General features: G+C 39.0%; 1 protein-coding gene across 1 annotated transcript in view; it reads left to right on the forward strand.

Annotated features, from left to right (window-relative positions):
• Window positions 1-12,049, forward strand: part of supt6h (SPT6 homolog, histone chaperone and transcription elongation factor) — a 45,361-nt gene that overhangs the window by 4,064 nt on the left and 29,248 nt on the right. The window contains exons 2-7 of the mRNA XM_034178192.1: window positions 2,876-2,986; window positions 3,061-3,219; window positions 4,461-4,534; window positions 4,666-4,852; window positions 8,257-8,338; window positions 11,190-11,445. Coding sequence (XP_034034083.1) covers window positions 2,887-2,986; window positions 3,061-3,219; window positions 4,461-4,534; window positions 4,666-4,852; window positions 8,257-8,338; window positions 11,190-11,445 — 858 coding nt within the window. The 5' untranslated portion in view covers window positions 2,876-2,886. The remainder of the gene's footprint in view (window positions 1-2,875; window positions 2,987-3,060; window positions 3,220-4,460; window positions 4,535-4,665; window positions 4,853-8,256; window positions 8,339-11,189; window positions 11,446-12,049) is intronic.

Raw genomic sequence — 12,049 nt, forward strand, 5'->3', positions numbered from 1 at the left:
GCTGAAAACTTCCAAATTTAAGCCTCTGTTGACCCAGGACGTCGTGAGAGAACAGAGAAGTTTCAGGAGAGGTCGGGATCAGCAGTTTATCTGGACATTCCACTGTTAAAGGAGATTTTGTAATGAAAGACGTGCGGATGGATTCGCGCGTCGGCACCCAGCCGCTCATCGCGTGGCGCCACAGCAAAACACCTCCGTTGGAAGCATTACAGGACAAGTTTGAACATGCCCAGCTGTTAAACAATTTCTCGGATACTCACTCGACTGAAAGCCATCGAAAACCGCCTGAATCTTAGGAATGGTTATCAACACGGAGGTGTTTCTCTGTGGCGTCGCGCCATGAGCTGCTGCGTCCCGACGCGCAAATCCGTCCGCACATCTTTCGTTACAAAATCTCCTTTAACAGTGGAATGTCCGGATAAACTGCTGATCCCGACCTCTCCTGAAACTTCTCTGTTCTCTCACGACGTCCTGGGTCAACAGAGGCTTAAATTTGGAAGTTTTCAGCTCGGAACAGGCTGACGACGGCGCCATGGGCTGTCCTTAAAGCGATATTAACACTCCTTACGCTCTCATCAGCCTTTAAAATTTTCGCAGAAAACCGTCTGAATTTCTCGAATGGTGTCCACTTGGATGTGCCTTACAGTTCCTGAAAAAATTTTGATCAAGCAAAGCGCCAGTCTCTCAGGAAGAAGTCAGACAAAGGAATTCCGACAAGGGGGGGTGGACCAGTGCTCACTCAAAGCCTGCCCACAGGCGAATGACGCAACCGACAGGTGTGAAAAAACTCACACATGCGCACGAGGGTTCAAGCTTGTCTGACGCAATCACACGTGATTCAAATCCATATAGTTTTTGAAAAAAATAAAAAGGTCGGTTTCTTTTCTAATAGACCTCGTATAGTATGAATAATCCATGCCACGTGACATACAATCCACCAATCAAATGACAAGGATCCACTCAGTCCTTATATAACAGAAGATAGTGGAAATGGTCATAAATAGGGCCTTCTTGGTCCACACTTGTAGACACTTTATTAGTTAGTTTATTTATTTGTTTGTTTATTTATTAGAGGCGGGGGCCTATGCGTTTTGTAGGCGTGAATAAGCTGATTACGATACCAATACTGGGGAGTAAAAAAAATGTACAATACCGATATACCTTCTGTTATATACATAAAAATGGCAGTGATTCATAACATTTTACGTCACGCTGCCGTCACACTGCCTTCACCCAGATTGGCAGTCGCTGTGTCGTGTCACTCAGCGTTTGTAGACTACTTGTGTGTTTTTGCCCCACTTAGCGGTCAGCATAGTGAGCAGCTCCCTCTTGCCGCTGTAAAATGCCCACTCTAACTGAAAATGAAAGGCAGTTGGTTGCTTTGCCTCTGTCTCTTGTAGCTGATGTGACTAAAGCCCCTTTCACATTGGTGTATTCATAGGGCTATGTGCGTAGGATGGAAGAAATTAAACGTTTTAATTTTCTTCGGCGTAGAGTGTTGAACACAGTTTTAAGCAGGTCTGCACAGCATTACTGCGTGCAAGTCTGTGCAACACGGTGCTCCTGTACACAACCAAAAACTGAGTGTGTGCAATCCAGGGGAATCAGCTGAGAACATGAGAGCATGATCACACAGCCCACAGTGCCTGTGTGTTTCTGTCTCTGTCTGTCTTTTTCTGTCTGTGTCTGATCAAACCTGTGACTTTAAAATAAAAGCGCACTCACTGCATGTTGGTGCGCTCATCAAGCGATCAGATCTGATCACTTCAGCATACCTGATCGGAGCAGCCGGAGCTTTAAAAGTTTAACAAGTCACAGCGCTTCATTCATGGCAGCCTTTACCACAGCCAGACTCAGCAGCATCTGTACACAATGAAAATGATCCACCAAGTCAAATAATAATAATAAAAATAATAATAATAATGTTAAATGCCTCTGTTTCTGAGTCGCAGCTTTGGCTACGTATGTGGCAGTAATGAAACTGTAAAAACCTGATGATACAGTCCACTATTTTCCAAGTGCAGTGATGTGTTCTGCACAGCCGGCAGGAGTGAACTGGGTTTAAATAGCGGCAAGAGCTACACGCAACTGTGTGCACACATTAAAAAGCGAACCCACGCAGCTGCAAGCATATCCACGAACACAGAAAAAGGCTGAGTATGCCTGCATTTCGGGCGTATTTAAATGAAACACAATGCCGCAATACGCAGCTCTGCGAATACACCAATGTGAAAGGGGCTTAAGGGGTCATGAAGGTTGCAGCCATGTTTGACAGCGTTATAAACAATGTCATTGGAGTGTCCTGTGCTGGATAAGCTACACAGTGACACCATTTCCAACACAGTGTTTTTCTGCATTGATTATTCTGTAAAATACAAGTTTTCATATCTGTAAAAATAACATTTTTGTCAAAGGATCATATCAGCAGATTGGCCAACTGATATATGGGTTGAGCTCTACCTCTCATGGTTTTACAGTACTATTTTATGAGCAAATCTCTTTGGATGCTCCCTTGTTTTCACTCAGGGTCGCCACAGCAGATCAAAGGTGGGTTTGCATATTGATTTGGCACATTTTACACCGGATGCCCTTCCTGGCGCAACTCCACATTAGATGGAAAAATGTGGCAGGGGTGGAGTTTGAACCGGGAACCTTCCGCACTGAAACCAAGCACATTAATACAGGCTTTGTGATTATGATTATCATGATTTACAATGCATTGTTACACACCTAGTAGATTGAAGGGTATAATTTTTTGAGGTTGGGCACAGATCTTCTCATTATTTATTTATTTATGTGTGTGTGTTTTGGAAAAACTGGGCTGCTGCTACTAAAAACAAGTGTGATTACACAGTATTATGCATTTCTTCCCCAGGAACAGCAAACATGTCGGACTTCATTGAGAGTGAGGCTGAGTTATCAGAGGAAGAATTTAGTGACAAGGACTTAAAGCCCAAAAAGACCCAGAGGTTTATGGAGGATGATGGTAATATTTTAATTGTTTGTATTTCATTCTGTATTGATGTGGGTTATGGACCAGCAACTGGTATTTTTCAACAGATGAAGAGGAATATGATGAAAATACAGAGGACCAGGATGAGCAGGGCAATTTACGTGGGCTCATTGATGATGATGAGGAGGAGGAAGGTACTCAGAGGAGTGAGAGTGGAGGGGGCAGTGATTCAGAAGAGGAAGTAAGGCCTCGACGTAAAAAGCGCAGTAAGTTCATCAGCGTTTTGTTTTGAATTACAGCAAGTTTACAAAGGAGAGTAAAACAGTTGCTTCTTGTGCACCTTTTTATAGTTTGTAGTTTAAGCATGGGATGATTTCATAAATTACCATGTGTTGAAAGTGCCACAGTTTCAGAGATTCCTTGTTTGACAATATAAGCACTATGAGCAAAACTATCATCATTCCTCTTTCATCAGTGAAGTTTTTATGGCTAAAACAGAGTTCTCACCAGCATTATAACAGCGTAACTGTCTGTTACGCTGTTAGAATAAAAAAATTACACTGCAGTTGGGCTGTTATGTTGTTTTGGACGGTGGGTAATGGGAAAATAATAATTTCTCTATGTTGATTGTGAAGCCGTGGTTCTGATGTAGAAGCAGCGTATCCACAATTTATTCATCAGCCTGTACCAAAGCCATTTCTGCTGATTAAAGTCTCTAAACGAAACTCTTTTTCTGCCAGAATCGCCCCCACTTCACACAGTTAGTTTTTATCCGTTCATCATTAACGTGCCTTTTTTTGTGGAGCAGCTAAACGACACGATTTTCTGCTGTGGACTGGAATATCCCCCGCTTCTGTGGTTCCTAAACTAAAGTTAGTGTCCCTTGTGAAAATAATAACAATAATAGTAATGATAATATCCTCAACTCCGTGTGTTTTGTGGGATTTGATGCGGCTCTCTGCCGAGGTGGAAAGACAGATCATTCCACAATCAATAACTTCACAGCGAATCGCCATTTTTAAATCAAATGACACCTCTTTCCAAATGTTGTAAAACAGGCAAACTACAACCGACCAAAACCTTTCCCCAAAATGAGACATCCTCCATTCCGTCAGAGAGAACTTACTCTGGTGTCTCAGTGCTCCAGTCTGAGCACAGCCGCGCAGCAGCGCTCTAGGCGCAAGTATTATAGGGGTAGCTGGGATCAAAGTAACATTTTACATTTATATCCCTCTGAAACACCGTTGCCTGCATTTTGAGGTTCTAATTTTGTTAAGTAAAGCCATCATTTTTTTTTGTTTGTTTGTTTGTTTTTTAGCCTAAGCAATCCACGAACCCCCGGCTTCTTAATGTGATGTTTCCATCCCATTATGCTGAGAAAAAGTCCTGCTGAGAACCCTGTAAAATACATGTGGTACTGAAATCAGGATATGTGTGTATTGCTTGTATGTTCTTTAAATTTTAAAAGGTTTTTCCATCTGAGTAACAATTTTCATCATGTTTTCAGATTACGATGATTACCTGGATGATGATGATCTTGATCTAATTGAGGAAAATCTGGGTGTTAAAGTGAAACGGAGAGTAAGGATTCTGTATTTCTGCCATGATTTTGCTTTTAGCTTCAAATATTATTGTTATATGTATTAGTGTTATCATTTTAAGCTTAAAAAGTTTAAGATAAGCATGATAATGTTGTGTATGTCTTGTAACAGAAGAAGAAATATGAGCGTGTAAGAACAATGGACGAAGATGATGAGGATGACGACGAAAAGGATTTGATTGCAGATGAGATCTTTCACGGAGACGGGGATGGAGAAGGCGAGCTGGAGGAGGGCGAGGCCGTTGATGAGGCTTTCCAACAAGCAGATAATGACGTCGAGGGAGAGGATGAGGAGTCAGGTAGAGCAGTAATTCTACAATTTTCAGATCTGTAACAGAAATAATGCAAAATAAATAAATAAAAAAAATCTTAAATATTCATTAGGGACATGTTGTAGCTTTCACCTGAACCACAAATACTCATCACTTTCTGCATTATGAGCAGGGATGTCACAGATCACAGAGATTGGATACGGTTTTTAAGCCACGGATCGGATCATTTTTCAGATCTGCAAAAAAAAATTCTACTTTACTTTTTATTTTGAAAAATAATGAGTAATGACAAAAAGGAACTTTTGTCTGTGGTCTTTAATGAAATAAAGGTGTTCAATGTTTTGCATAATTAATTGTTGGATTCAGGCATGTGACATTTCCACGGTTTCTGGATTTTTTTTTTCCCCCACTCAAACTGATTTTACCTGAACTACATCACAATTAATGCAGTTACCACTTTAAGAACAAGTCACATGACATAAAAATCACACTTACAGTAGTGTTCAGAATAATAGTAGTGCTATGTGACTAAAAAGATTAATCAAGGTTTTGAGTATATTTCTTGTTACATGGGAAACAAGGTACCAGTAGATTCAGTAGATTCTCACAAATCCAACAAGACCAAGCATTCATGATATGCACATTCTTAAGGCTATGAAATTGGGCTATTAGTAAAAAAAAAAAAAAAAGAAAAGGGAGTGCTCACAATAATAGTAGTGTGGCATTCAGTCAGTGAGTTTGTCAATTTTGTGGAACAAACAGGTGTGAATCAGGTGTCCCCTATTTAAGGATGAAGCCAGCACCTGTTGAACATGCTTTTCTCTTTGAAAGCCTGAGGAAAATGTGATGTTCAAGACATTGTTCAGAAGAACAGCGTAGTTTGATTAAAAAGTTGATTGGAGAGGGGAAAACGTATACGCAGGTGCAAAAAATTATAGGCTGTTCATCTACAATGATCTCCAATGCTTTAAAATGGACAAAAAAAACAGAGACGTGTGGAAGAAAATGGAAAACAAGCATCAAAAAGGATAGAAGAATAACCAGAATGGCAAAGGCTCACCCATTGATCAGCTCCAGGATGATCAAAGACAGTCTGAAGTTACCTGTAAGTGCTGTGACAGTTAGAAGACGCCTGTGTGAAGCTAATTTATGTGCAAGAATCCCCCGCAAAGTCCCTCTGTTAAATAAAAGACGTGCAGAAGAGGTTACAATTTGCCAAAGAACACATCAACGGGTCTAAAGAGAAATGGAGGAATATTTTGTGGACTGATGAGAGTAAAATTGTTCTTTTTGGGTCCAAGGGCCGCAGACAGTTTGTGAGATGACCCCCAAACTCTGAATTCAAGCCACAGTTCACAGTGAAGACAGTGAAGCATGGTGGTGCAAGCATCATGATATGGGCATGTTTCTCCTACTATGGTATTGGGCCTACATATCACATACCAGGTATCATGGATCAGTTTGGATATGTCAAAATACTTGAAGAGGTCATGTTGCCTTATGCTGAAGAGGACATGCCTTTAAAATGGGTGTTTCAACAAGACAATGACCCCAAGCACACTAGTAAACAAGCAAACTCTTGGTTCCAAACCAACAAAATTAATGCCTCGCAGATGTGAAGAAATCATGAAAAGCTGTGGTTATACAACTAAATACTGGTTTAGTGATTCACAGGATTGCTAAAAAAGCAGTTTGAACATAATAGTTTTGAGTTTGTAGCGTCAACAGCAGATGCTACTGTTATTGTGAACACCCCCTTTTCTACTTTTTTTTTTTACTAATAGCCCAATTTCATAGCCTTAAGAGTGTGCATATCATGAATGCTTGGTCTTGTTGGATTTGTGAGAATCTACTGAATCTACTGGTACCTTGTTTCCCATGTAACAATAAGAAATATACTCAAAACCTGGATTAATCTTTTTAGTCACATAGCACTACTATTATTCTGAACACTACTGTACATACACTCTGCAGTTAAGCCACAGCTTATATGAGTTCTGAAATGGGGGGGGGGGGGGGGGTCTTGTATGGATCATGGATCAATTTTTCAGGGCAAGGCTGGAGCCTTACAGTGCTTGTGGAAAGTATTCACAGTGCTTCACTTTTTCCACATTTTATGTTCCAGGCTTATTTCCGAATGAATGACATTCATTTTTTCCTCAAAATTCTACATGCAGTATGCCATAATGACAATGTGAAAAAGTTTTTGAAGAAAGTTTTGCAAATTTATTAAAAATAAAAAAACGAAGAAATCACACGTACATAAGCATTCACAGCTTTTGCTATGAAGCTCAAAATTGAGCTCAGGTGCATCCTGTTTTCACTGATCATCATGGAGATGTTTCTACAGCTTAATTGGAGCTGGTTGCCTGTTTAAACTCTAAGTGATTGGGGTAAAAGGGCCTTAGTTTGGGAAGTGACCAAGAATCCGATGGTCACTCTGTCAGAGCTCCAGCATTCCTCTGTGATGAGAGGAGAACCCACCAATCAGGCCTGTAGGGTAGAGTGGCCAGACGGAAGCCACTCCTTAGTAAAAGGCACATGACAGCCCACCTGGAGTTTGTCAAAAGGCACCTGAAGGACTCTCAAACTGTGAGAAACAAAATTCTCTGGTCTGATGAGACAAAGATTGAACTCTTTGGCGTGAATGTCAGGATCATGTTTGGAGGTAACCAGGCACCATCCCTACAGTGAAGCATGGTGGTGGCAGCATCATGCTGTGAGGATGTTTGTCAGCAGCAGGAACTGGGAGACTAGTCAGTATTGAGGGAAAGATGAATACAGCAATGTGCAGAGACATCCTGGATGAAAACCTGCTCAACAAAGTATTGAGCAAAGGGTGTGAATTTCTTAGTTTTTTATTTTTGTAATAAATTTGCAAAAATAAAAACTTTTTTCATCTTGTCATTATGGGTGTTGTGAGTAGAATTTTAAGGGAAAAAATTAATTTACTCCAATTTCGAATAATGCTGTAACATAAAATGTAGAAATGAAGCGCTGTGAATTCTTTCTGGATGTACTGTATGTCATTAGTTTTTTTTGTTAAAAGCTGGGTTATTTTGGTAAAATGCAATTGTGCATGATGACAAAAAGTCTTCACAATATAGAAATCGAAGTTCCTTACCTGAGACTGGTGATACGAGTAGCAACGGCAAGAAACAGAATTGTCTTCATGATTCTGTAATGCTGTTGTGTCACACTTGGATATAATTTAGATGGGAGGGAGTTAAAATATCCTTTCTTTTAAAGATTCACTTAAAACTCATTACCCCATGTTAAGAAAAATTTGCGAGACTGGTTTGGAGGAGGTCATTTTCAACCTTCTTTGGAAAATAAATTGGATCTAAAAAATATCCCTGCACTTGAATTCTAAAGGGTTTGTGTCCTGCACTTATTATGTTTTAAAAATTATTTGTACTCTTGATTTACAGATATAGATGATTTCATTGTTGATGATGATGGCCAACCCATCACTAAGAAAAGGGGCAAGAAATTCTCTGGATACACAGATGCGTGAGTGTCTTGACTCGTATACATTGCATTGGTGAATTAACTGACCTAGAAGAACTCAAGAGCTGATGCATCAGTCCATATAACACTGACAAAAGTTGGAAAACCATAAAAACATCAAGCTTGAATTTGAATTTTAAATTGAATTTGAATTTTTATTTGGCACACACATAAAAATTTAACACAGAAATCTCTCACAAAACCAAACAAAGAAAAACAAAAGCTAACAAAATCTCAAACAATTAAAAAAAAAAAACAGTTTCCCGGTTGTGTGCGGTGAAAAGGGTGTGGACTGAAGCAAAGGCTTGTAAACACCCACATCTGTCACGAGTTGCCATATACACATATATATGCACTCATAACAGCAGCTATAAAAAAGAAAAGGACAGGAAGACGAGCAAAATGTTTTGTAGATTAATCAATATACCAAAACATCCAAACATAGCAGAACAATTAGCAGTATGACACACAGATTAAACAGAAGAACAGAGACAAAAACAATTTATCTAATTTATCATGCAATGATAACCAACTTTATTTTTTATAAGAGCTTTTCACGCCAGCCAAATTACCAGATAATTTAATACTATCAGGGCAGTCATTCCAGATTTTAACCTCTTTAACAGATACACAATGATTTTTTTTTTTTTTTTAACAGTAGTACGATACTTTAAGCAGTCAAATACTGAAATGCCTCTCAGATGATAACATGACTCCCTCATTTTAAATAATTCCTGGACATGTTGAGATAAGAGTTCATTTGTAACTTTATACATGAACTGTATCGTAAAATAATCAACTAAGTCTCAAAATTCCAAAATGTGCAAACAAGTGAACAGCGGATTTGTTGGCTCCTGATATGGTTTTTACTTATAACTCTTATAGCTTTCTTTTGTAACAGAAATATTGGATTTATATTTGTTTTATATGTATTTCCCCATACCTCACTGCAGTAAGTCATATATGGAACAAGCAAAGAATGATAAAACATAACCAATGAGTGCTGGGGGAGGAAGTATTGTACTTTGTACAAAATCACAATGGCTTTTGAGATTTTGGATTTAACATAATTTATGGGTTTTCCAACTTAATCTTCGATAAAAACACTAAGAAACTTAGTTTCAGTTACCATTTTAGTTTCGACATCATTCAATAATAAATTTCTACTTAAGTTCCTGGGCTTATTTCCAAATATGATACACTTGGTTTTACCCAAATGAAGCAGTAACTTATTTAAATCAAACCAGTGTTTGTAGTTCCCTCTCCATCATGTCCAGGAGCTGTCCTAAATGATCCCCACTACCAAACACAGTTGTGTCATCAGCAAACAAAATACATCTCTCAAACTTAGAAATCAACCCAATATCATTAACCCTCTGGGGCCGACGCCGTCTTATACAACGGCTAAGACCAAGCTTTACTAAATTATAAATAACTTTTGAATGATATGAGATAGAAACTTACTTTTTTTTTTTTTTGCTGAAAAGTTAACTCCGCGGACTTTCGAGCCAGCCATCGGCCATCTTTGTACTCCTCATAGAAGCTGTGTGATGACGTGCACAATGTGAGTGTCCAATAGGAATTCGTTCACGTCACGTGGTTTTCCAAAATCCAATCGTAGGGCAGATTTACCTCACGTGAAAAGCCAAAGATTGTTTTCAGGAGTGATATGTTACTAGTTGGCCCATTTGAATAGCCCCCTGGGTGCTCCAATGAGTACATACTATTAGTACATACTCAGTGTGCCCTGCGCCATTACGCACAGCGATCAGTGAAAGCAGGAGCACACGGAGAGCCTCTGATAACAATCTCACGTGCTCAAAGAGTGTGTAACTATCAGGATTGCTCCACTGTTTTGCATGTGAATGTTACTGGATAACTCTGTTGCTTTCTCTGCGTAAAGCAATGTTTACCATATCGATGGACAACAAAATGCATAGACCATTTTGTATATATTGTTCAAAATGTGCATTTGTGTTTATTGTTTTGAATCCTTTTGTCTTTCCCACAAGACCTCAAAGTGTCAAAACAGTTGTTTATTATAGTTTGCTGTGTGTTTTGAATAAATGTGTGTGGAAAATTATTTTTCGCTTTATTTATTCCTTGCCTATTTTTGATTGTAAACCTTTATTACACTTATAAAACACAACAAAAACATATATATTCTGATAGCACAGGTTGTCCTGAAAAAAAGAGACATAAAACTTGATTGTGAGATGCAGGGAGTGCTGTTAACAGCAATAACAAAACATTTATGCCAGGCGAGTGAACTGTCCAAAAAATGCCCTCGGACCCCAGAGGGTTAATGTACAATAAAAACAGTAACGGCCCAAGGACTGAACCTTCTGGCACCCCACATGAAATCCTCAAAAATTCAGAGTTTATCCCCCCAAAATGAACGCACTGGTACCTGTCTTGTAAACAACTAGTTAACCAATCAAGGGCCAGGCCTCTGATAGCATACTTCTGTAATTTATTCAATAGTAAGGTATGATCTATGGTATCAAATGCTTTCTGCAAATTAAAAAAAAACTCCTACGGCATATTTCTTCTTCTCTGTTGCATTTGTAACCTGTTCAACAAAATCAACCAAAGCCAATGAAGTGGTGCGATTTTTCCTAAAACCATACTCATGTTCACTAAGAATGCATTGTTTAGTTAAGAAATCTTTCAACCTCTTTACAAATATCTTTTCCAGAATTTTTGAAAACTGTGGTAACAATGAGATTGGCCTGTAGTTTGAAAGAACATGCTTATCACCAGATTTGAACAATGGTATAGCTTCTGTTGGAAACATGAGAAAGAAGATATGACATTTCAGTTGTTTCTGCTATCACCCTTTGTCCTCCTACAGAGCCCTGCAGGAGGCCCAGGAGATTTTTGGGGGCGACTTCGAGTTTGCCGACTTTGTTGCAGATGCTTATGACCAGGGTGAGGAGGAAGAAGAAGACCAAGATGAAGAAAGTTGGGACCGACCCAAGAAACAGACTAAGAGGAGGCAGGGGAGGAAGAGCATCTTTGAGATATATGAGCCCAGTGAGCTAGAAAGCAGTCACATGACCGACCAGGACAATGAGATCCGCTCTACAGACATGCCTGAGAGGTTCCAGGTGTGTATATGTAAATACATGATTCCAGTGTTTTCAGCGCTTTCTGTATCACACAGTGTACAGTACTGTACCACTGGACTCATCTCAAGCCCCAGAAGCAGAATGAGCCATCTGTTACAGATACTGCAGTCAACACTACATGAAAATGAGGAGCCAGTAGTACAAGACTGTATTAATCTTGTCCCATCCCGTCCTGTCAAGTTCCTAATTCTAATTAGGAATGCACAGTTATATCAGGAAAATATATGGATCAACAAATAAAAGCTTAAAAAGTTAATTACTGGTATCTGCAGATACGAAAATTTGCTCAGATTAGTGCATGCTTCCAGACTTGACTGTATTTTGATAGTTTTGTATCGGATTAAAATAAAATAGAAAACTGCTGTAAAAAAAAAAAAAAATTGCCAGTTAAATTTTATTTATTTATTTTTTGCAGTGTTGGTCAATTCCAGTACAGGATAGACTTAATAGACTTATGCTTTAATGACATGGTGGCATTGTTATTTTAGTGTTATTTATTCACTGTTAGTATTTTCCTTAACCATATGTGGGAGATGGCTGTGCAATAGGGGTATGTGTTTTTAGGGATATGTGCAATATGCAT

Source organism: Thalassophryne amazonica, chromosome 9 (assembly GCF_902500255.1).
Source record: "Thalassophryne amazonica chromosome 9, fThaAma1.1, whole genome shotgun sequence".
NCBI classification, from domain to species: Eukaryota; Metazoa; Chordata; class Actinopteri; order Batrachoidiformes; family Batrachoididae; genus Thalassophryne; species Thalassophryne amazonica.